This window comes from Mercenaria mercenaria, chromosome 8 (genome assembly GCF_021730395.1).
Source record: "Mercenaria mercenaria strain notata chromosome 8, MADL_Memer_1, whole genome shotgun sequence".
Taxonomy (NCBI): domain Eukaryota; kingdom Metazoa; phylum Mollusca; class Bivalvia; order Venerida; family Veneridae; genus Mercenaria; species Mercenaria mercenaria.
Window position 1 is genome coordinate 50,808,287 of NC_069368.1, and position 25,506 is coordinate 50,833,792.

The 25,506-nt window shown below is 34.9% G+C and overlaps 1 protein-coding gene across 1 annotated transcript; it reads right to left on the bottom strand.

Moving 5' to 3' along the window:
• Positions 1-278: 278 nt before the first annotated feature.
• LOC123565355 (vacuolar protein sorting-associated protein 33B-like) lies at positions 279-25,261 on the bottom strand. The gene is made up of 18 exons (XM_053549959.1): positions 25,141-25,261; positions 19,507-19,590; positions 17,512-17,582; positions 16,509-16,626; positions 15,653-15,793; positions 14,836-14,940; positions 14,334-14,433; positions 13,664-13,815; positions 12,414-12,500; positions 11,733-11,826; positions 10,909-10,983; positions 10,210-10,274; positions 9,514-9,615; positions 8,988-9,143; positions 7,893-7,988; positions 6,134-6,230; positions 2,910-3,026; positions 279-1,202 (listed from the first exon to the last, which is right to left on the bottom strand). The coding sequence occupies exons 1-18, from the start codon at positions 25,225-25,227 to the stop codon at positions 1,120-1,122; spliced, it is 1,830 nt and encodes a 609-aa protein (XP_053405934.1). The 5' UTR covers positions 25,228-25,261; the 3' UTR covers positions 279-1,119.
• Positions 25,262-25,506: the final 245 nt, after the last annotated feature.

Here is a 25,506-nt window from a genome sequence, read left to right on the forward strand (position 1 = left end):
GAAATAAAAGAAATTGTTATTTTTCGCTCTAGCAGCCCCTTAAAGGGGTCATTTGGAAAAAAATGAGAGAAGACCTTATAATGATGCTACAGATTAAGCTTGGTGAAGACCCATCCAGTTGTTCGTGAGAAGAAGCTGTTTAACATTTTATTTTATTTTTCTAGCTCTAGCGGCCAATCATCCCCAACTGAACAAATCTGAGAGAGGATCTTATGATGATGCTACAAATGTTGATGAAGAGCCATCAAGTAGTTCAGGGAATGTACATCAGTGATTTTGTGGGAAGATGTAAAAAAAAGAAAAGATGATCTGGTTATAACAGCTTAAAACCAATAGATCCACAAAGATATTGCAGGCTAGTAAGGATTATTGATGCATATTCAATAATCCCCTTTAAATGAAAACCATTATTATGTTCTAATTTACAATGTTAAATTGTTCAATTTATGAAATATAACAATATATTAAGGCATTCATACAAATTGATTGCTTACAATAAATACCCATTCAAATAAGATTAAGTACACATAAATAGTAGTAATATTCCTGTATATAAACAGATTGTTATTAACAGTACCAGTATTTCTTATCAGGGCAAGCTAGCTGATTCATTGCATTCAACAGTTATTGATCAGAAGCAAATTTGTCTACTTACAGACGATAAGCAAGCAAAACAATATACCCCCTCTTCTTTGAAGTAGGAGTATAATAAATAAGTTATTGCACCTTTTCTCTCCCTCTCCTACTGTGAAATCATTTTATTCGCGTAGGACGAATTTTCGCGTATTTCGCGCTAGGAAATGTGCGAATTTAAGACCGTGCTATTATTATTTTTCAATTTCATTTTTTCATTTATAAATTGAAAACGCACGAATCAAAGCCCACGCGGAACAGTCCTTTTTCATGTTTGCGCGAAATTTCATGCCAGCGAATTTAAATGATTTCACAGTATCACAATAGCTAATTCCTCTTTCTTGTCAATATCATATATGTGATGCAAAACTACAGAAACTGTTTTAAGTAAAATATAAACCCTCTTTCCTCTTTTTCAAGTCTGATTTTTTCGTTCTGATGTCACCTGTCCAGGAACAGTTTTCTGCAGGAATGATCTCACTGCAGCTAGAGTGCTGGTTTCTCTATGACTGTCTCTAACATAGTGTTACCATTGAATATCGATGTGGTAGCAACAATGAACTTGTACCCTGTAACCAAGGATAAGAAACAGCCTAACTATTTGGAAACAAAAAATACAACTGAAATAAAAAAGGTTGTTTGTTAAATATGTATTTCCCAATGACATGGAAGTTTATGGTCAGAGGCCCTAAAACTCTCTACCTACTGTAAAATCAGAAATTTTCGCGAGGGATTAATTTTCGCTATATTCGCGAATAGAATATTCTCGTAAAAATTTATCCTCGCTGAAATATTACCTTATATATGCTTAAATTTTCACGAACGTCCATTTCAAAATAAACATGGCGGCCCCCACTCTGCAGTCCGGATTACACGGACTTTATCATTATGTACAAGGGAATGAATAAAACACTAACGAATATCAGTATCTCGCCATCTTAGCTTTCTGTTCAGGGCTGTACCGAACATAATCTCCTCGCTTTCTTTTTCTACTCCCACTAGATGTGCTAGGCGAATTTTGGTATTCCATTTCCACAACCTCATTTAACGTTTAATCCAGAGGAGTGGCTGGACTCGGCAAGCACGGTCCAGGCTCCGACTTTTGGGAGTTTTCAGATTGTTTCAACCAACGTAACATCCTATTTATTTTAGCAAAAAGTCTGCACAGGCAAACACAGAGATCACTGAATTATGGAATAAAGGAATAACAAACTCAAGTAAATGGTTAAATATTTTATTCTCATTTTCTGAGCACATCTCAGTCACCTACGATAAACGCACATAATGGCTATTGTACTACACAACAGACAACAGGTACAAACTATCAAAAAAGTAGTCGTGCAAATAATTGCACCCACCTTGGTAATTGTAAACAAGGATTCAATATCGGTAACATAACAACTGTTTTTGAACATAACAACTGACTTTGAACGGTCGAAGTAGGATAGCAAGCGGAATCACCCACAGGTAAGATGTAATTCGCGAAAATTATACCGAACGTGCTCCCCTCGCTAAAATTTTACCTCGCGAACTAGTTTTGTAATCGCTTTTCGCAAAATATGTGCCTCGCGAAAATTTCTGATTTTACAGTAAATTCTCCACATCCTAAATCATTTTATTCTCAAAGCCGCATTTAACCTCCAAAGCAATTGTGGTCAGATGTTGATGACTGACAATCATGTTATAAAGTCTGATTTGCCTTAGGCACAAACCTTCTCCAGATATTTACAACAGGCATTCCTATGAAGTTTCAACCAGAAACCAGCTTCAGTCTCAGGGTCACTATGATCTTGACCTTTGACTAATTGACTACTGAATAATAAGGTTCATCTACTGACCTCATGCAAATATCTGATGAACTTTCACTACTAAAGACAAAAGCAGTCCTACATATTAATCAGAAACCAGATTGTCTACAAACCAATCAACAGGTAGAAGGTGAGCATAACAAGAGCACTGCCTTGCAGGTGCTGATGCTCATCTGATTTTTTTTGTATAATAGAAAAATTGTCCTACCCGTGAGTTTCTAAGTCCAAAAAGGGCCATAATTCTTGCAAAAAGCAGTTATGTTTCTTGATGTACATAGTCAGCTTATGATGGTGAACAAGTGTTGCAAGTTTCAAAGCAATAGCTTTGATAGTTTACCAGAAAAGCTGACCTAAACATAAAACTTAACCAGGCAACGCCGACGCCGATCAAGTGATGACAATAACTCATCATTTTTTTTCAAAAAATCAGATGAGCTAATAAAATACTAAGTCTAAGTTAAGATATACCTGTTTGTTTGCCAAGGAACCGGAGAGCTGCTATCTCAGAGTAAGAACATCCACCAATAAAGTAGACAAGAACAACTCTGGCAGCACGTCCAGGCTGGTTACTCATACCTTTTGTACCTGTAAGATAGAAAGTTATAAAGTAGACAAGAACAACTCTGGCAGCACGTCCAGGCTGGTTACTCATACCTTTTGTACCTGTAAGATAGAAAGTTATAAAGTAGACAAGAACAACTCTGGCAGCACATCCAGGCTGGTTACTCATACCTTTTGTACCTGTAAGATAGAAAGTTATAAAGTAGACAAGAACAACTCTGGCAGCACATCCAGGCTGGTTACTCATACCTTTTGTACCTGTAAGATAGAAAGCTATAAAGTAGACAAGAACAACTCTGGCAGCACGTCCAGGCTGGTTACTCATACCTTTTGTACCTGTAAGATAGTAAAAGCCTGAAGTAAAGAAGAACAATGGTGGCCGCATATCCATGCTGGTTTCTCATACTTTTTGTACCTGTGACATCCCAGCCTTATGCATTACAAACCTGATCAATTACCAACAGGTGATATTTAGCTCAATAATGTTAACTGCAAAACATATAAAATGAGGCGTGCCATGAGAAAACCAACATAGTGGGTTTGCGACCAGCATGGATCCAGACCAGCCTGCACATCCACGCAGTCTGGTCAGGATCCATGCTGTTCGCTAAAAGTTTCTCCAATTCCAATAGGCTTTAAAAGTGAACAGAATGGATCCTGACCAGACTGCTCGGATGCACAGGCTGGTCTGGATCCATGCTGGTCACAAACCCACTATGTTGGTTTTCTCATGGCGCAGCTCAAATAAAACTAAAGCTTGTTTTTTAATGAAAAACCTAAGTCTCCCAACATTTAACATGCACACAATTAAATACTACAAAATAAGGGCTATAACTCCAGTGAAAATCACTGAATCGTAACATTCCAAAGATATACACAACAAGGTTTGATACTGATCAGCCTTGTACAGAAAAGATGTAATTACAATAACAACAAGAGGACCATGATGGTCCTGAATCCCTCACCTCTTCCCACATGACCCAGTTTTGAGTATGACGTCGTTTTTTCTATTATTTGATTAGTTTTTGAGCTCATGTGACCCAGTTCTGAACTTCACCTAGATATTATCGAGATAAAAATTCTGACCAATTTTCATGAAGATACATTGAAAAATATGGTCTCTAGAGAGGTCACAAGGTTTTTCTATTATTTGACCTATTGACCTAGTTTTCGAAGGTACGTGACCCTGTTTTGAATTTTACCTAGATATCATCAAGGTGAACATTCTCAATAATTTTCATGAAGATCTCATGAAAAATATGGCCTCTAGAGAGGTCACAAGGTTTTTCTATTTTTATACCTACCGGCCTAGTTTTTGACCGCACATGACCCAGTTTTGAAAACGACCTAGATATCATCAAGGTGATCATTCAGATCAATTTTCATGAAGATTTATTGAAAAATATGGCCTCTAGAGAGGTCAAAAGATTTTTCTAATTTTAGACCTACTGACCTAGTTTTTGACCGCAGTTGACCCAGTTTCAAACTTGAACTAGATATCATCAAGATGAATACTCAGACCAACTTTCATACAGATCCCATGAAAAGTATGGCCTCTAGAGAGGTCACAAGGTTTTTTTATTATTTGACCTACTGACCTAGTTTTTTAAGGCACGTGACCCAGTTTCAAACTTGACCTAGATATCATCATGATGAACATTCTGACCAGTTTTCATGAAGATCCATTCAAGGGTATGGGCTCTAGAGAAGTCACAAGGTTTTTCTATTTCAAGACCTACTGACCTAGTTTTTGATCGCAGTTGACCCAGTTTCAAACCTGACCTATATATCATCAAGATAAACATTCAGACGAACTTTCATACAGATCCCATGAAAAATATGGCCTCTAGAGAGGTCACAAAGTTTTTTCATTATTTGACCTACTGACCTACTTTTTGAAGAAGCGTGACCCACTTTCGAACTTGACCTAGACGTCATCAAGATGAACATTCTGACCAATTTTTATGGAGACCCATTCACAAGTATGGCCTCTAGAGAGGCCACAAGGTTTTTCTATTTTTAGACCTACTGACCTAGTTTTTGACCGCACATGACCCTGTTTCAGACTTGACCTAGATATCATCAAGGTGAACATTCTGACCAACTTTCATACAGATCCCATGAAAAATATGGCCTTTAGAGAGGTCACAAGGTTTTTCTATTTCAAGACCTACTGACCCAGTTTTTGATGGCACGTGACCCACTTTCGAACTTGACCTAGATATGATCAAGATGAACATTCAGACCAACTTCCATACAGATCCCATGAAAAATATGGCCTCTAGAGAGGTCACAAGGTTTTTCTATTATTTGACATACTGACCTAGTTTTTGACGGCACGTGACCCACTTTTGAACTTGACCTAGATATCATCAAGGTGAACGTTCTGACCAATTTTCATGAAGATCTCATGAAATATATGGCCTCTAGAGAGATCACAAGGTTTTTCTATTTTTAGACCTACTGACCTAGTTTTTGACCGCACGTGACCCAGTTTCGAACTTGACCTAGATATCATCAAGATGAACATTCAGACCAACTTTCATACAGATCCCATGGAAAATATGGCCTTTAGAGAGGTCACAAGGTTTTTATATTATTTGACCTACTGACCTAGTTTTTGATGGCACGTGACCCAGTTTCGAACCAGACCTAGATATCATCAAGGTGAATGTTCTGACCAATTTTCATGAAGATCTTGTGAAATATATGGCCTCTAGAGAGGTCACAAGGTTTTTCTATTTTTAGACCTACTGACCTAGTTTTTGAAGGCACGTGACCCAGTTTCGAACTTGACCTAGATATCATCAAGGTGAACATTCTGACCAATTTTCATGAAGATCTTGTGAAATATATGGCCTCTAGAGAGGTCACAAGGTTTTTCTATTTTTAGACCTACTGACCTAGTTTTTGAAGGCACGTGACCCAGTTTCGAACTTGACCTAGATATCATCAAGATGAACATTCTGACCAATTTTCATAAAGATCCCACGAAAAATGTGACCTCTAGAGTGGTCACAAGCAAGTTTACGGACGAACGCACGAACGGACGACGGACACCGCGCAATCACAAAAGCTCACCTTGTCACTTTGTGACAGGTGAGCTAAAAACATAATGGTAATTTACTGACCTTTACCAGGTGTTTGAAGTTTAACTTCTGAGTGAACACTGCCAGGCAGATGTTTGGTTATCTCCTCCATACCTAGAAATCCCTCCCTCTGTAATACCTGTAATCATAGGTAACAAATACAGGTAACAAATATAGGTAACAAATACATGTATAGGAAAGAAATATAGGTAACAAATACAGATAAGATATATATAGGCAACAAATACAGGCAATAAACATAGATAACAAGTGACCGAGTATTGCAGTGGCAATATAGAAGTCCCTTGCAGGTATAAAACATTGTTAGTGTTGTTCCTTGTGGTTGTTGCCGACAGTGTTAAGACTAACAAGAGCTGTCCATAAGACAGCAAATGCTCAACTATTCGAATTGTTGCCCCAGAATCAGGAATGTATCTATAGAGTTTCAATCCAGTATCTGCATTAGTTTTGGACATAGTAATTTGCATGCAAAACTTTAACCAGAAGTTTTAAGTTCACAGGGGACATAATTTGGCCAAAATGCATGTCAGAGTTATGGGACTTGATGCTATAACCTAGTTTTATAACCCTGAAAATACAATAAAGTTTCAATTCAATATCTGCATTTTATTTGGAGACAGTTACTTGCATGCAAAACTTCAATCAGGATTTTCCAAGTCAAAAAGGAGGCATAATTTGCCAAAAATACATGTCAGAGTTATGGGACTTGACCCAGTGAGGTTGGTAATTGACCTAGAAAAAGAAAAAATATAAGTTACAGAGCTGTATGTCTTTAAGTAATAGCTATATGTACTTGAATGCAAAACTTAAACCAAGATTTTCTGAGTCCAAAAGATAATTTGGCCAAAATGCATGTCAGAGATATGGTTTTTGATGCTATCATCTAGTTTTATGACCCCAAAGACACATGTGAAGTTTCAATTCAGTATCTGCATTAGTCTTGCATGTAGACTTTAACCAGGATTTTCCAAGTCCAAAAGGGGGCATAATTTGGCCAAAATACATGTCAGAGTTATCAGACTTGACCCAGTGAGGTTGATAATGGACCTAAAAAAGTGAAAAATAAGTTTCAAAGCTATAAAAGTTACGAATCAGAAACAATTTTTACTTGACCTTCAATAGTGACCTTGAACTTTGACCTACAAGCATAGGTCATGTACGTGCATAATCTAAATATTGCCCTCTATTCACATACCAAGTTTTGTGAATCTAGCTTGAATACTTTTTTTGAGTATTTGCAGGATCCAGACTTGCAGATGGACAGACGGACGGAGGACATTCCTATAGTCTCCTCCGGTGTTCCACCCATATGGGACTAATAAATATAGGTGACAAATATAGGTAACAAAAACAGGTAACAAATATTGGTAACTATAGGTTACAAATACAGGTAAAAACCTAGTAATGCCAGTCTTTTGCCACACAAAATGATACATCAATAACAACTAAAAACTTAGTGCACTTCACATTCATTTTGCAAAAATGATTTGAGAAGTGTACTAGGTTTTTAGTTGTTGATTAAAACAGTTTTTGAGAACAGATCTTTAACCCTTATCATGCTAGACACGACTGAATCTGCCTTTGCGAACAGTGTAGATCTCGATCAGCCTGCACATCCATGCAGTCTGATCAAGATCTGCACTGTTTGCCATTCAGTCAGTATGTTTTTGCTAAATACCCCTTTTAACAGTTAACGGTACTGTCAAAATTGAAAGATGTACAGGTTCATTATAGAAATTTAGCAGGGTAAGGGTTAAATTGTTTTGGATATTACTATTACCTGTTCAACAAGTTTACAGGATAGTGGTGAATATGCTCCACTGAACACATATGACATATCACAGGGGCTTCGTAAATCCACATCAACAGATGGAATCTGAAAACATGTAAATAAATATCTAAAAACCTGACAAAATTATTCTATAAACATTTTACGTAATATTTAAAAACTCAATTCCGCTTAAAAAAAAACTAATGCAAAAGATTATTCTTTAAGAGTCAATGACTAGTTTCAAAACTAAATCAACCCAAATACATTTCTGCATACTGGACAAGAATCAGTACAAGGAAACTCTTAACACTCATGCTGTAAAACTACTACCAATGAACTACATTTATGTAGTGTATCTTTGCAGTCTTTTTTTCAATAAATAAAACTGGATAAAAATAAAACACCCTGATACTTGTTATCAGAAGTTATTTTACCAGAAAGACATAATGCTGCAGATGGCAAAACAAAACTGGAACTACATTTCCTGTTTATGCATGTTGAATTCCTGCACTTTGTAAATGTTAGAATAAGCTACAGTTAGAAAATGATGCTATAAAAAGACCGTTCTTTTATTTAACTGTTTTCCTGGCTAAACAGTTATCCTAAAGTAGGACTATCTCATCTGCTTCTATAACTAAGTCACAGAACCTTATACTTTTTTTCTGCCTATGCATTTTTCAGGGTGGCCAACTCACATAATTTTAGTACAGTACATGCAGGGAAAACTGCTTCATTCAGTTAATATTTTTCCTTAAAGTTTACTTTTTAATAAATAAGGTCTAAGACAGAATATGAGTGCTTTCCTTGGCAAAAAGCCTCTGGCATACATTAATTTTATTGAAAAACACCCCAATTTTCTTTCACTGACCAAATATGTTGGTAATGCGAGTCGTTAGGCTTGATACCATATTCAAAACAGTCAAGTCATTAAAATAATAAGCAAAAGTTTTACCTGAATCGAGCAAATTTTCCCATGTTTACATGCTTATGGTATCATACAAGTTATACACTATGTATTTTGATGACATGAATATTTAGAAGTCTGTTCTGCCATATTTGTCAAAGAATGTGCACACTACACTAAAGAATTAAATGTATACTTACCAAATTAAGTCTTTTACGAAGATTTTTAAAAGAACTATTTCTAGTGAAGGCAGCAACACCAGCTGACACTAGAGACTGAGAGGTAACTTCTTGTTCCCGTAGTAACCCAACTTTCTTCAGATTATGGAATGTTAATACCTGCTCAAATCCGTGACTCTGAAAGTAAACTTGCATACTTCAGAACCTGTTCTGTCTTTTTATAAATATATTTGACAACAAAAGGGGTCAATTAATCCATTGTGTGAAAAAGATCTGGACACAGTATACGGATATTCAATTAAATCAGGTTTCAAGGCTGTTGCAATGTCATTAAAATATTAGAGCATATGAGATGTTATACTTTTATATTCAAAATTAAAGCAAAATCTATGGAATATTTCGGAAATGCAAATTAAATCATCAAATTATCATCACACCTTCGAAAAGTAATGCAAACAGGCTTTGTTGAGAAAGTAACTGAACACAACAATTACTGATACATTCCTAGCTGATGAAGTAATTGAACATATCATTTATTAACACATACCTGCACAAACTGTGTCTTCAAAGACTTATATTCTCTGCCTGGAATGCCATCATTTGTTAGAGACATCAAACACAACAGCTTCAAGTTGGACATTAGAGGGTTCTGTAAATAAGGAATCAGTTCAATCCTTCCATTTCCCAACTTTTGAGCACTCTTCCCATAATAACAGATCAACAATATAATAGGGAAACCCATAGTTCCCACTTACTTCATCAAAAATATTTAATGCCCTTCAATTCCTTTCAAGTGCTGAGAAGCAAAAGAATTCCAATATACTTCATTTAACCAATACCAACCTCTCTTGCCAAGATATGTTTAGAAACTTTTCGTAGACTTCCTGAGTCAGTAAGCAGTTTTAAAAGAGACATATCACTAGTCTATACTCTACAAAAATTCATTTCTGTTGACTAAGAATATACAACAACTCATTCTCTAATGACAGAGGCTATGATACTGTAGAATGACAAAAACACAAGTCAAACTGTGTCAGATGCATTATATGTGACCAACTTTTTATAGTGTTTCATTTTTGCTAAAACTAAATACTGAACTGCTCCCAAATACCAAACAGTTTCACACAGTAAGTCACCATGACAAGTCAAACTGGACTGTTGTTAAGTCACATGAATTACACCAAATCTTCTTAGACGATTGTATGATATCTGAAATAAAACTATTTAAACTGAACTTACATACCTGTTTATTTATGCATTCTTCTATATAATTTAAGTTTTCTCGGAATGCTGTGCCCTCCAAAAGACCTAGAACAGATAAAACAAAATTGGTGGACTCTCTTGTAACATTTTTAATTACTCATCTATTTCTTTATTTCATCTGGCAAAAATCATCAATTTTTTTTTAACGAGTACTAGTTAACAGAACATTTCTACTTTTGAAATATTTTGCTGTTGAAACATGGTAAAACTTGATACTTAACTAAAATGATACTGGCGCTGGCATACTGAATTAAAAATGAAATTGAATGACCTACAATTTCTACTAATACAAACATTTGATATGTCAATGTTAAAGCCGTCACATTCCAAGGTAGTTCAGTAGACAAATGTAATGGCAATGTAATAGACACTATGCTATTTACAAGTATGAGAAGCTTCATTAAAATTTACATTGTAGAAAATTGTCTATTCATAAAAATGTCAAAATATTGATCTTCCCATAGACCTCATTATAAAAAATTTGATTCTCGTCAACATTTTCAACATCAATCCAGCAAAACGTCAAGTACATCCCTATCCCTTTGATTTGTCTAATTTATGAGTGTGTCCTGTTGTTTAAAACAAATTCAGATTTATTCAAATTCCATATTGTAGAATTTTGTTTTTCCTTATATGCAGAACAAGCTCAACTGGTGATTTTTATGGTCTATGATCTTACTATGTTCTGTTTGCATATACTCCTGAAAATCTCCTTTGTTTTTCTTCTTTATTATCTGTTCACATGCTCCAATATCTGAAAAGTAGCAAAAATGTACTTTTGTTTAGCACTCAGCAGTCCTGCAGTTATATTTATAAATCTATATACAGTTAAATGATCAGTGTTACAAGAAACAAACATATGAGCCGTGCCATGGAAAAACCAACATAGTGGGTTTGCGACCAGCATGGATCCAGACCAGCCTGCGCATCTGCACAGTCTGGTCAGGATCCATGCTGTTCGCTATTAGTTTCTCTAATTCCATTAGGCTTTGAAAGCGAACAGCATGAATCCTGACCAGACTGCGCGGATGCGCAGGCTGGTCTGGATCCATGCTGGTCGCAAAGCCACTATGTTGGTTTTCTCATGGCACGGCTCAAATATCCAACATGAATCAGATTCATAAGTTAAGGACCAGTGAAATATGACAAACTATCTTTCATTTATTCATCACAATAACTTGTCTCACTTCTGATGTTTCTTATATAACTCCATTCTCTTGATGATTTAAAATCGGAATTGTAACACAAGAGTGCTTGATATCCCAAATAATGGAGCTATCTGCACACAGAAATTAACTTACACTGGGTGAGATTAACTTTAGACCAGTACAAGTTATGGAGATAGTTAAACATAGAAATTAACTTACTGTAGGTGAGACTAATGTTAGACCAGTTCAATTTATGGAGATACCAGTAATTAAACAGAAATTAACTTATGGTAGGCGAGACTAACATTAGACCAGTTCAATTTAGAGAGATAGTTAAACACAGAAATTAACTTACGGTAGGTAAGATTAGCTTTAGACTGATTCAATTTTCTTAGATCATTTGCCACAAAGTCTTTCATATCCTTCACTTTGGTAAAATTCTTCCTTTTCTGTAATCAAAGACAAGATGAGTTTATACTGCTTTGAAATAAATATAACAGGAGATATGTACATATGTACTGACAAAAAATAAGAATTGTACACTTACATATATATTATATTATGGGATTAGCAGTTCTTGCTTTAAGAAACTGTAAAGAATCAAATTTGCTAAGTATGAACCAGTGTACCCTTTGCTTACCCACATCAGACTGGAAATGCAATAAAGGTCTTTCCTAAATTACTTAGAAAAATGCTTGTTTCACTATCGTCTCATTGGTAGCAATACATAAAAAAATGTTCACTAATTTAATTTTCGCATATTTGACAATATGGGAAAGAAATATTGCAATTACCTAAATTTGACATTACACTAGTGTAATAAAGCTTGGACATTTAAAGTATAGGAGACACTGTTTTAATTGACTTGGTCTATAATAGGTAAAGAAAGTCGGAATTTTGATGTTTCAGCAGGAAAAGCTTACATGAGATAAAAAGAATATTACATGCGTCTTTCCACATTTAATTTATTAAACTTGTTGAATAAAATTGATAAATTGCTCGGCAGAGCCTCACATGTTATCATTTTAAAACTTACATCAGATACAGACTGCAGATCCTGGGCTTTGCTCTTCAGAAAATCAAACACGTTAGTGAAGTGTCTACATCGTATAGCATCATACATCTGTAAGTAATATAAAGCATTAAACATCCGTAAGTAATATGATTATGGAATGATACATCTGTAAAATGAGGCATCATATATCTATAGTTAAGATATAACAATATACATCTGTAAATAAAAAATAGTAGCATACATCTGTAAGTAAGATATAGCGTCAGAACATCTTACAGCTATAAGTATGATATCACATCTTACATTTAAAAATAAGATATAGTATCATAACTTATTATATATCTGTAATAAGATAATTCTGTAATAACGTTTCTCAGAGTGACTGTCACACATTTTGACTTTCATATATTCATTTTCTAAATTTTTTCAGTGATTAATTATTCCAGGAAAGTTATCATTTATGCATTTTTTTGGGTATTATTTTTTACCAATTACATGTTTTTGTCCATCCATGAAATTAAATGCCAACAACAAATTTTGTTTCCTTATTTTCTTATCTCTGAAATTTCAAATCTATGACTTTCTGCTCCACCAAAACAGCTGTATTAACATCAGAAAATTTTCTGCCCACAAAATTAAATGTATTCTACAAATCTGACATTTTTCTTTCTTACATATATCATTAAAACCTCAATAATGAAAGACATAAAAGTCAGATCAGGTTACAACTGGAAATTAATACTGTTTAACATATTGTGAAAGCAGTAATATTTATAGGGGTTTGGGGGAACTAATTTTCCTGGAATCAAAAAATTAAATTCCAATGAACAAATTAAATTCCCATCCATTTTATGTTAAATAACTTTAATCCTTAAATTTATATTCCTATAAAATTGCCACTTTGACCAAAACCATAAAATTTCATGCCCAAGAAATTAAATTATTTCACAGTAATAAAAACATACAAATTTTATGCACAAAGTTTCAAGATCTATGAATACCTTTGTGATATATTTGTATTGTTATTTCTTAATTATTTAACATGACATATGCCATTCAGTACTTTTGCACAAAAATATTGATTTCGCAGTTTAATCCTGGGTCAATGATAACAAAACTGAGACTGGGAACTAGTCTCAAATCCCCAGCATCTGATTGGTTGTTTGTGGGCACAATTTTGAAACTGACCAATCACAAAGCTGCAATTTGAGACTTGACTTCAAACTTATTATATAACTGAAACCAGTTACACAATGCATTTAGCATCACACCTCATCCTCACTGCTCAGGCGAACTTTGACTGGTTGATCTTTCTGTGTGACATCCTTTCCAAACTCTACACACCCACACTGTATACCAAACATGTCATCTAATAGTCCTTCATAAGTCACCTGTGAACACAGGGGTGTCACAAAGTCTATTCCTGCAAGTAGAAATATTACTGTAAAGTCACTTGTTAACATTTATAGGCATCACAAAGTCTACTTCTACAAGTAGTAATGTTGCTGTATAGTCACCATGGACATATTAGAGTCTTAAAAAGTCTACTCCAACAAGTAGAAATATTACTGTAAAGTCACCAGTGAAATTATGGGTGTCACAACGCCTACTCCTACAAGTAGAAATATAATTTTAAGTCAACTGTAGACATAAGGCACAAAAATCTCTCTTACATTTTCATTTATCGCAGACATTTTTAGACTATTTGTTGCAACACTTTTTGCCATACCAATGAAATAAAACCACAAAAATATTCTCTATACTGCCAATTATTTCAATTTTCATGAAAATATACATTTTTTACTTTTTAAGTTATTGCAGAATCACTCTCCAGAGAAACACAGTTAAAAACTAATAAAGGATATGTCATATTAGTCGGCTGTCTACAAATAGTATGACCAGAATCATTTATGGATGTAAACATATAAATTATAGCAATACCTCTGTCAATAAGAAACATATGTCCTATCTGAGATCTGGTATAATCTGGTTCTATCAATCGATCACCACCACTCATCTGCTTCAGTAACTCATGACACATCTGAAATATACAAAATCTAACAGTTTAAACATTAACATATATACTTAATCTATAAGAAAGTTTAAAACAGAGTTCTGATCAACTAAAACAACCTAACAACAAGTAATGGAAGTTTACATACTGTTCTATTAACTGTTATATTTTGTCAGGACTACATCCATCCCAGATAATAGGTTTTTCTCCTATAGATCCTTGTATAGTCTTTTAAAGTTTTGTGGCATAGACTAACGATATAGATCTTACTACAGGTAATGTCTAAACTGACTATCAAACAGGTCCCAGGCAGAAGACAGTATTTTCCCATAGAACCATGAAGTCAGTATTGCAGAAAAGCTTAAAAGTACAGATTTATTACAGAGATTTACTCTATAATTCACTCTCTACAGGTAATGTTTAACCTACCTTTCCAGCACGGCCAAGGCAGTAGACATTTGGTATTTCTCCCATAAATCCTTGAATAGTCTGTATAGATTTACTAACTGTCTGTAACAATGTCATGTCATTATCCTGTAAAGTATGGTTAAGGTTAAATGAAAACGTTAATTCTGACATTATCATACATTAATTGCCATCATATTTCTAAATTATCGATATCAAATTTACATAAAAGAATTGCACGTATCTAAAATGCAAGATGGCCATGGCAGAAACTGAGAAGCACAAATAAAACAGTATCAAACTTAATGCAGATGTTATCAAGACAAAATTTCTGACCGGGTCTTACAAAGATCTAGTAGAAAATATAGCCACTAGAGGATTAACGATGTTTCTCTATGACCTGTCCCAGTCATCTAGTTTCTGACCCCAGATGACCAGATGACACAGTTTAACAAATTAACTAAATTTTATAGAGACAAACTTTCTAACAAGGTTTTCTACAGATCAAGCAGAAAATATGGCTACTAGAGTATTAACAAATTAACAAAGTTTTTTTTTTTTTTTTTTTTTTTTTTTTGTTGGATTTAACGTCGCACCGACACATGATAGGTCATATGGCGACACAAAGTTTTTTATGATCTGATCTAGTCATTTACTATTATAGTATCTGACCCCAGATGCTGACCAAGATTTCATAAAGACAAACATTTTTCTCAGGTTCCATAGACAATTACTTCGGTTTTACCTAGTGATTTGTTTTAAGACCTAAAATAACGAAGTTTCACATTTAATCTAGATTTCAAAATCAAACCTACTCACTTTTAACAATTTAATTATTTACCAAGTAGAAAGATTTGAAGAATTCTGGTGTTTCCATAGAGAGTATATCTGTATCCAACGGTAATAGGTTAAGGTCAGCCTCGTCTAGTTCACAATGACCTAACACTCCTTCCTGTTCTAGAATCATCTCACACAAAAATAACTGAAAAAACAACATTACAAAACAATGATAATTCATACCTATTTTATACCTAATTTTCTCTTTCAGTCAGGGATTTGCTTTTATACAACGTGAAATTCCAATATATTTCCATACTTGAATGTTTATGTGAAGTAAACAATGAATGCTGTGGAACCATAATTGTATCTGCATGAAAAAGAACATAGATAAACCCTTGATACGATGTTTCTATAAATGAATCTTGCCTGTCTGACTTTTTTTTCTTTTCTAATGAGAAAATCTTTTTCTACTGAGAAAAATAAGCAAGAAAGAAACAGATTATTGAATAATGTCCTGTATACAATATGAAATATATCTGGACTCATACCGATCCAATAAATACCGTCTACCATTCTTTATACAACTTTTTTTTCTGAATGTCCTATGCTTTAATATTTACAAGCTGTGATGGAACAGAAGTGTTCTGCTGACTGAATTCAGTTATAGTCAACTTAACACGACACCTTGGGTTTAAACTCAGCCGCAATAACCATAGTGCCTGAGCATCACTTTCGCTCTTTTTTTTCACAGAAGTCAAACAAATTGAAGAATGATCTTATACAGTTTCAAGCTGTCTTTACAAATAACCTAAACTGAAGCGGTATAAACTAAACTAGCACACAAAAGGTATTGTACAAAAAGAACCCATGGCTATTTTGCTTATTATAAATATTGCATTTATTCTGGTGTTACATACCCGTCGTGGTACCATAACGATACGGTACTTTCTATATTCACCTCGGGACTGTTCACTTGAAATATGATCTGCTATAATCTTCATGATATTTATCTTTGCCTTCACTAAATACACACGTCTGAAATGAATAAAACATCTCATGTATTGCAAAACCTCATCTACCGAATTTTTACAGAAACTAGCTAGATGTCAAATGAGATGATCATGAGCTAATTAAAATGAGCCGCACCATGAGAAAACCAACATAATGCATTGTGACCAGGATGGATCCAGACCAGCACAGCTAACGGTTTCTCTAATTGCTATAGGCTTTGAAAGCAAACAGCATGGACCCTGACCAGACTGCGCGGATGCGCAGGCTGGTCTGCATCCATATGCTGGTCGCAAACATATTAAGTTGATTTTCTCATGGTGCGGCTCAAATGTAAACAAGTATGCATAAGAGGGACCCAGGATGATTACAATTCTGATTCCTTGAAAACCTTTTACTTTTAAGTGTGACCTTAACTATTCAACAAAGAGCCTTGGACATGGTGTGACATATTTTGTTACTTTTAATGTTTTGGCAAGTTATAAGAATATTCATTCATCTATGGCAAAGTCAATGGCTAGACAATAAAAAAAAATAACGTACAATCCTTGACCTCTAAGTGTGACCTTGACTTTGGACCTAGGCATCTGGGACACATTGTTTTGTTTACGGTGAATGTTTGTGCTAAACTATTTTTAAATTTATCCATGCATGGCAAAGCAACTGACTGGACAAGAGTACGACAAATTGGGACTTCTAGAAACTGGCTTTCAACCACAACAACTACCTACATTATATGTAGCCCAGGTCCAAGCCCCTACCTAGCCCAGGTCCAAGTCCAGCTATACAGGAGTTTCTTTGGAACTATTCCCAGTATGAGATGCAAACAACATTTTTAACCAAGAATATGAACTTAATTCATGTGGATGTATAATTAATATTAAAATAAGCTATACAAGGAAGCACACATACCTGTCACATCCTACTAATTTTGTCTGCTTGTCTGCTCTATCAAGTTTGAATATTTTATCAACACCATTTTCCTGCAATATCATAAATATTTCTCTACATACAAAGTTTACGAACCACTAATTTCAATTTGGGTGCATTTCATGGCAAATTTCCAGTGCATGTATCTCATAAAACAATGTGACATAAGTAAACAAGCAAAGCCAGTCCAGGATTGTGACTTCTGGAAAAATTTAGCCTTTCACATTTACAGATTTCAAGGCAAATGCAGTGCAACTGCTGCAAATTTAGTTTCATTAGATTGAACATTTTAAAATGTACAAAAACTACAATAAGACAAGTTGCAATGTAAAAGTAAAGTAAACCAAATATATCTATGTTAAAGAATAAAACAATTCAAAGACTCAATCCTATAATAAACAGACAACTGAATCAAAAACATCTCCCCCAAATACTGGGGAAGATAAAATAAATCTGAAAATACTGGTCAAATAAGGCTGGTTATGAAATTTACATTTATGTTGTTAGTAAACTGTAAACATGAGTGAGGGGTAATATATGCCTGATGGATTATATTATCAGAGGAGGACAGAAGCGGAGGGGGGTAGGGGGAGGGGGGGAGGCGAGTGTAATATAGATTGTTGCAGTCTGCATATCCTCTTATCACCACCTACCTATATGCCAAGTTTCAAGTCAACACTTATAATAGTTTTCAAGTTAAGATCTGGACATGAAATATGCTGGGCAAATTTGACCTTGCTGTGGCCTTGAACTTTAACCTACCGCCCTAGTTCATACACTCTGCACATTGTCTCATCATCACCTCCCTACGTCTCTAGTTTGAAGTCAATACCTTGAATAGTTATTAAGTTATGCTCCGGACACTAAATATGACAGACAGAATTTATGTTTGAGCTCAATTTGTGATCTTGACCTTAAATCTACAGACCAGGTTCATGTTCTCTGCATATCGTCTCATCACTACCTACCTACCTATATTCCAACGGACAGACAGATGGATGCACGTGCCATCACGTAATATGTCCCATTTTCCAAAACTGGTGTATAAAGTGAAACAAGAGGCCCAAATAGACCTAAGTATGCTACAAACCAAGTTTGATGAAGATCCATCAAGCGGTTCATTATAAGAAGTTGTTTAAAAGGTATTTCAATTTTTAGCAATAGTGGTGCCCCCATTTGAACAACTTGGGAGAGGACCATATAATGATACCACAGACCAAGTTTAATTAAGATCCATCAAGCAGTGCATGGTAAGAAGTCGTTCAAAAATATTTCTAAATTTGGGAGATGACCAAATAATGATGCTACAGACCGAGTTTGATGAAGATCCAGAAAGTGGTTCATGAGATGTTGTTTAAAGGTATTTCTATTTTTATCCCTAGCAGCCCCTAAAAGGGGCCAAGTGGCCTCATTTGAACAAACTTGGGAGAGGACAATATAATGATGCTGATGCTATAGACCAAGTTTGATGAAGATCCATCAAATGGTTCATAAGAAGAAGTCATTTAAAGGTATTTCTATTTTTAGCTCTAGCAGCCCCTAAAAAGGGGCAAGGTGCGATGAAGATCCATCAAATGGTTCGTGAGAAGAAGTCATTTAAAGGTATTTCTATTTTTAGCTCTAGCAGCCCCTAAAAGGGGCCAGGTGCCCCCATTTGAACAAACTTGGGAGAGGACCATATAACGATGCTACAGACCAAGTTTGATGAAGATCTGTTTAAAGGTATTTCTATTTTTAGCTCTAGCAGCCCCTAAAAGGGGCCAAGTGCCCCCATTTGAACAAACTTGATATAGGACCTCACCAGGATGCTAGATGCTACAGACCAAATTTGGTGTTATTCTGACCAGTAGTTTCAGAGGAGATGTTTAAGTGAGCTAAAAAAAAAAGAGGGTTTTCTATACATCCTTTAATTTTATGATGAGAAATTACATCATGTATTTTCTGACAGTATTATCTATATGAAGCATCTACCCTTACCTTAAGAAATGCAGCACCTCCAGTGATTCTATCTAGTGGTTTCATTAACTCGGGATCCAGGACAATGTCTTTTCTTCCCTGGAACTAAGAACAACAAAATTGCAAAGGCTGTTTGTAAAACATATATATTGCTTTCAATAGATGCTCATGTTTATCCAAATGAAGGTGTGAATTAAAAGGTGTAAGGAAAGTTTGTTCCAAATGGAAAAGTAAATCAGCATATCAACAAAAGCTGTCCATAAGACAGCTAATGCTCAACTATCCAGATTGAGGTCCCAAAAACAGGAATATTACCCTGAAATATCTACAGAGTTTCAATCCAGTATCTGCATTAGTTTTGGAGAGAGTAACTTGCATACAGTACTTTTAACCAGAATATTTTACATTCGAAAAGGGGCCATTATTTTGCAAAATACATGTCAGAGGTATGGGACTTGATGCTATCATCTAGTTTTATAAACCCAGTGAAACATGTGAGGTTTCAATTCAATATTTGCATTCATTTTTGAGAATGTAACTTGCATGCAAAACTTTAACAAGGATTTTCTAAGTCCAAACGTAGGCATAATTTCATTAATTTGGCCAAAGTGCATGTCATAGTTACAGGACTTGATGCTATCACCTAGTTTTATAACCCTGAAGGCACATGTGAAGTTTCAAATCAATATCTGCATTAGTTTTGGAGATAGTAACTTGCATGAAAAACTTTAACCAGGATTTTCTAAGTCTAAAATAAGGCATAATTGGGCCAAAATACAAGTCAGAGTTATGGGACTAACCTAGTGAGGTTGGTAATTGACTTAGAAAAAGAAAACATAAGTTTCAAAGCTGTATGCCTTTAAATGATAGCTATACGTGCTTGCATACAAATTTAACCAAGGCGTGATGCCGACGCCAGGTTGAGTAGAACAGCTCTACTATTCGTTGAGCAAGGCAAATTACATCTGCAATTTTGTCTACAATTTTGGCTAAAGGTAATCTTAGATTTGGCTAAAAGATTTTTCATTTTGGCTAAAAGCTTGGCAACAAGAAAATTTATCCCAGCGGCACCACTGGACAGGGTTATTACCAAATATAAAACATTGCTAATGCAAAAGTAATTCAAAGGAAGTGTCTACAGCTGTCTGGTAACTGGATGCATCATAAGCCTGCATTCTAGCCATCTGGTAACCAGATGCCTAGCCTGTCTGCAAAGGTTTTTTCTAGCCATTGGGATGAACACTTTACAAAAAAATTATTTCATCATTAAGCAAGCCAAAGATTTGGTGGCTTATTATCGAGACCGGCTTATTTTTGAGTCCGGCGAACTTTTGAGTACATATATTCATTAACATTCTAAAAACCGGCATGTTTCGAGTACCGAAAAACTGAAGATACGGATGTCATATTTTGCTTTTTAGTAAAAACATCGAAGTCGGTAAATACTTATATTTCTGACATATCCGTTGCTAACAGATAATTACCCATTAAAAACGTTTGTCTGGCCTAACAAACAATATACACCTATGATTTAATCACCCAACAAGTATGAATAACTTACACAATACGTGATAAGCACTGCATTGTGTTATAAAGACCTGTCATTTTAATTAATAGAACTGACGTGACAAAAAAAGTGTTTGAGACAGGAATTTATTGCTTTTAAAGTTTCAATCTGTCCATGGTTTTAAAAACATTTTTATTCCAAAGTATGTTTTATTGGTATTACATTCGAAAATAAATCTGCTATGTACATGTTGGTAACTTTTGCTATCTTATATGGTGTCCTGACAGTCATTGATACTATTACTGATGAAAAAAAAATTGTACGGCTTATTTTTGAGTGCGGCTAATTTACGAGCCCGTTTTGCCTGTAGTGAAATGGTGGCTTATTTTCGAGACCGGCTTATTTTCGAAACCGGCTTATTTTCGGGATTTCAGGGTATTAACCTGTACACAAATAAGTTAGGCTCAGGAACACTCAATCAAACCAAGTCTGCTATTATTCTTCTTGGTGCATTATATGCTTCCAAAGAATCTGATCTTTTTACAGATTCAAATTTTCATTTACTATAACAGAAAGTTTTCCCATACTTTGATTCAGTGTTGTTGTATTTTCTGGTCCTTTGCATACCCTATATACATGTATTTAAGATAAAATTTATCTAAAAACCTGGACTGAATGAAATAGTGAATGTGGGTAAACCTTTTGCATACAAGGGATTTGAATGGAGTCCATTCAACAGACTGTAATACGACTCATTACGAGTTCTGTTTAAGCCGGTGCTAAGGGGCATGAGAGGTGTTACATATTTCAATAGCTCTTATGAACAGACGCAATCAAACCGAGCCTCCTATTATTCCTCTTGGTTGCATTCTACACTTCCAGAGGTAAAGGTAGTCGCTTTGTGAATCAATGAACATAAGCTCTGTACAGCTTTTTGAGCGACCCTATTTTAAGAACAATTGAAACCAATTATCCCTAACCCCCAGCAATTAGCTGGTACCATTATGTACAGCTGGATTGACTGAGCTATTGTGATAAAGCACTTTGCCCAAGAACACACCACAATTATGGGAGTATCCAGGAATCAAACTGGGGCATCACCTCCGTAGGAAAGCATCTTAGCCCTCTCGACCAATGCGTCCACATAATTTCTGGAGAGCTAGTGGGCTCTGACAGACTGAAGAGCAAATTAAGCTTGGAAGAAGAAGAGTAGTGAAAGTATCTTTATAGGCCGCTTCCAACAGCCTCGCTGTTGGGTTCGAGGCTGTTGGGTTAAACCTTTCACGACATGGTTAGAGTGTCCTTTTACATGTCAAAAGGTCTGGGTTCGCGGCTGATCACAACCAAATCAAATGTAAGTAGTCCTAATATAAATAGTGCTAATCTTTTTTCCTTTCTTAGAGCAAAGTGTTTACTTTTACTCTACCGCGTTTCAGTATATATCACTTTGCACTCTATCGAAATTGGCATGTTCCTTTCGCATGCTAGGTAAAAATGATGGCGTAAGAATTGAATACCTAAAAAAAACTTGAAAGCGGAAAGGAGTAAATTCAGCGGGTTGTAACTTGTTGATCAGGTCGGCGTGACGTCACTTCCTAGCAACCGATAAATCCGAGATACAGCAAGGTGAAAGTATCACGTAGCAACCCGTAGCGATTATAGTAGCGGTACGGGTCGCGATGTTGTTTTCGAATAAAATATATCATAATACATTTTTATTTCTTAATTTTTATTTTTCCCTGTCCATTTATAATGTATTCCTGAAAGGTTTTTCTAGTTTTACGTGAAATTATTGATTTATTAGCGTGTCAATAATGGTCTGGTAGAAGTGACATATGTTGTGTATTGTCAAGTTATCGGCGATGTTGTTTTTCAATAAAATAGATCATAATATAGTTTTATTTGTGTTTTTTTATTCCCTGTTCATTTTTTTCTCTAATTTTACTGGAAATTATCGATTTATTAACGTGTCTAAACTCTGGTGGCAGAAGTGACATGTTGTGTACTGCCAGTTCTTCGGCCCTTCGGATGGCAAGATTCCATTTGCGTAATATATAAGTTATATCTATGTACATATACATTGTGTGAGAATACTAAAAATGAATGTGACATTTATATTTTATATCTATTTTCTTTTGTATATATTCCAAAAATATTGTCCCTTTAAAAAAATAGATTCTATTTGAATGAAATATTTTGGAACTCAATTTTTTACTTAAAACAATGGATGGATTATACAATTTTTGTATTATGAAATAAGGGGTTTATTACTATGGTGTCATTAATCTCTTTAAGGTATACTGTTATGCAAATAACAAAAATGTGCATCCACCTGCCAAGTGTCCAAATAACATAAGTCCCTGGAGGCATAGTGTACATCAAAGGGATAGGAACAGGAAATCAGTCTCTTTGATTAGTGATAGGCATCCAGGATCTGGACAGAACCGGTCAGAACTGGATTTTACCAACCTGCCACATACTTACTACTCGTCTCCATAGTGATCCCTGTGGCTTATGATTTTTATACTGTGAATCTCTAATATAATTTGAAAAGTAGATCCCCCGGAAGCACCGAGAACAATGCAAACAGTGAAAATTGCAGACTGGGTTTGACTGAATCTGTTCATGAGCATTATGAAAAAAGTCACACCCCGCGCTCCCTAGCACCGGCTTTTAAAGCGGTATTCAATGTTCAAATTCAAATGAGTTGAAATCAATGATCCCAAATTTAAAGGACCAGAAAATATAACAAAACTGAGATGAAGTCGGAACGACTTTTTCAAGACTCTTCACTTATGAATTAAGACAAACTAGCTGTTCATGTTGTAGAGATATATGTATACATTATATTTTCATATCTAGATCTATATTTTTTTTTAAAGATTGACACATTGAAAAAAAACTGATTTTATAATAAATGAAATTTATATACATAATTGTTTTGTTTTATCCTATGAAATGCTGAAGAAATTATTAGAATAATCCTCTCTCCATTATTCATCACACATTTTTCTGGTTAAATATAGGTGTTAATATTACGATACCTGCTAATTAAATCCCACATTGAAGGTGTTGATAGAATAACAGTTAATGTTAATGAATCAACCTTTACAATTATTATCTAGTAACACATTTCACAAGTCCAAATTAGACCTAGTCCAGAGTTGACAGGGAGTGTTTAGAAATAATTTTATCAAAAATGAATTAAGTGAAAGAAGAAAAATATTGACAAACAATAGGCCTATTTATTAAAAAACAAACATGAAATTGCTGGAAATGTATTTAAGACAAAAAGGTTTATGAAAAAATATTAATTGAGATTTTATAATTGGAGGCCATCTACAGAACGACTGGAATGGAGAGAGAGACCCATTTACCCAGTTTATTTTCACGTCCTTAAACTGTAAGGGGATCGGAGTTCTTGCGATTATTACGGCATGAATTAAATAAATTTATAATAAAAACTACGGAAGTGCTGACTGCAAATGTAAATATACTTTGCAGTTGGTATCCATTCAGAGCCGTCAGGATTTTATCTGCCGCATGCACGACTCCATTTAAATCGGCGATGCATTGTTCAATTTCACGTCAGGAAACTAAAAGAACGATAGGTTTCTCTCTCACAAATGATTACAGGTGCATTCTGTAACATTATAAATTTTTGGCATCTTTTTATTTTTCCATTCAATCACTTTAAATTAATAGAAACAATGATCACCCGTGATACACACAATGCTTTCACTTTACAAAATGGCGTCTACTTTCACCTCGCTCTTGTTGCTACGCAACGTTATCGGTGAAGTGCCCGGATATCCGACCTGATCAATATTCGACGACCTGTAGTTTTCTTATATAAAAGTTAACACCCCTTTTCTTTTTGTTTTTTCTAAAGAAAGTGATATAATTCTTTATGGGAATAGAAGTCTCTGAAAATGTGATATGCTAAAAACTGTCAAAAAATCGTTATAACGTAAGTGGACTTTATAGGAAATAAGGAAAGAACAACCGGATTTAGTGGTGTTCAACCTTCGAGCTACCACAGTAGTATGGACCTTGCTTTTCTTCTCGCGTTTATATTGATATTAAAGATTCTGACGACAAGTTTTGCTCAACGTTCTACTGTTGTTCAGAACATGTGCAAATTATACCTCATTTAAACATCGTTCAATGTCATTTCTACACTTATTTCTTATTTCTCTTAAATCTGGAAGTTTCTCATTTCCAGCTGCCGCCATTTTGTTCGTTTACTGGCATAAAACTACTAAATTTAACCGAAAACAGGTATGAATACATTCCGTCTAAACAGCTGATCGCATGTAATAAAAATGATGTATTGACATACTGAAACTCAATAGGGTCTCTATGTATAGACCTACCGAATTTAGAGATAAATAGTAGAAATAAAGGGAAATTTGGCAAAATGAAAGGGAAATGAGAATGTGCAAACTTTGTACCTTTGGTTAATCAAATTCTTTTTTTATGCAAAATGAAGTACACTATCCAAAAGATATATT

Excerpts from the sequence above, each read along its gene's own strand:
- LOC123565355 (XM_053549959.1), bottom strand. The coding sequence starts at position 25,227 with ATGGCGGCAGCTGGAAATGAGAAACTTCCAGATTTAAGAGAAATAAGA. Across the intron at positions 11,827-12,413 it reads ATCTGCAGTCTGTATCTGAT|AAAAGGAAGAATTTTACCAA; the intron begins GTAAGTTTTAAA and ends CTTTGATTACAG. Across the intron at positions 3,027-6,133 it reads ACTTCAAACACCTGGTAAAG|GTACAAAAGGTATGAGTAAC; the intron begins GTCAGTAAATTA and ends TCTATCTTACAG.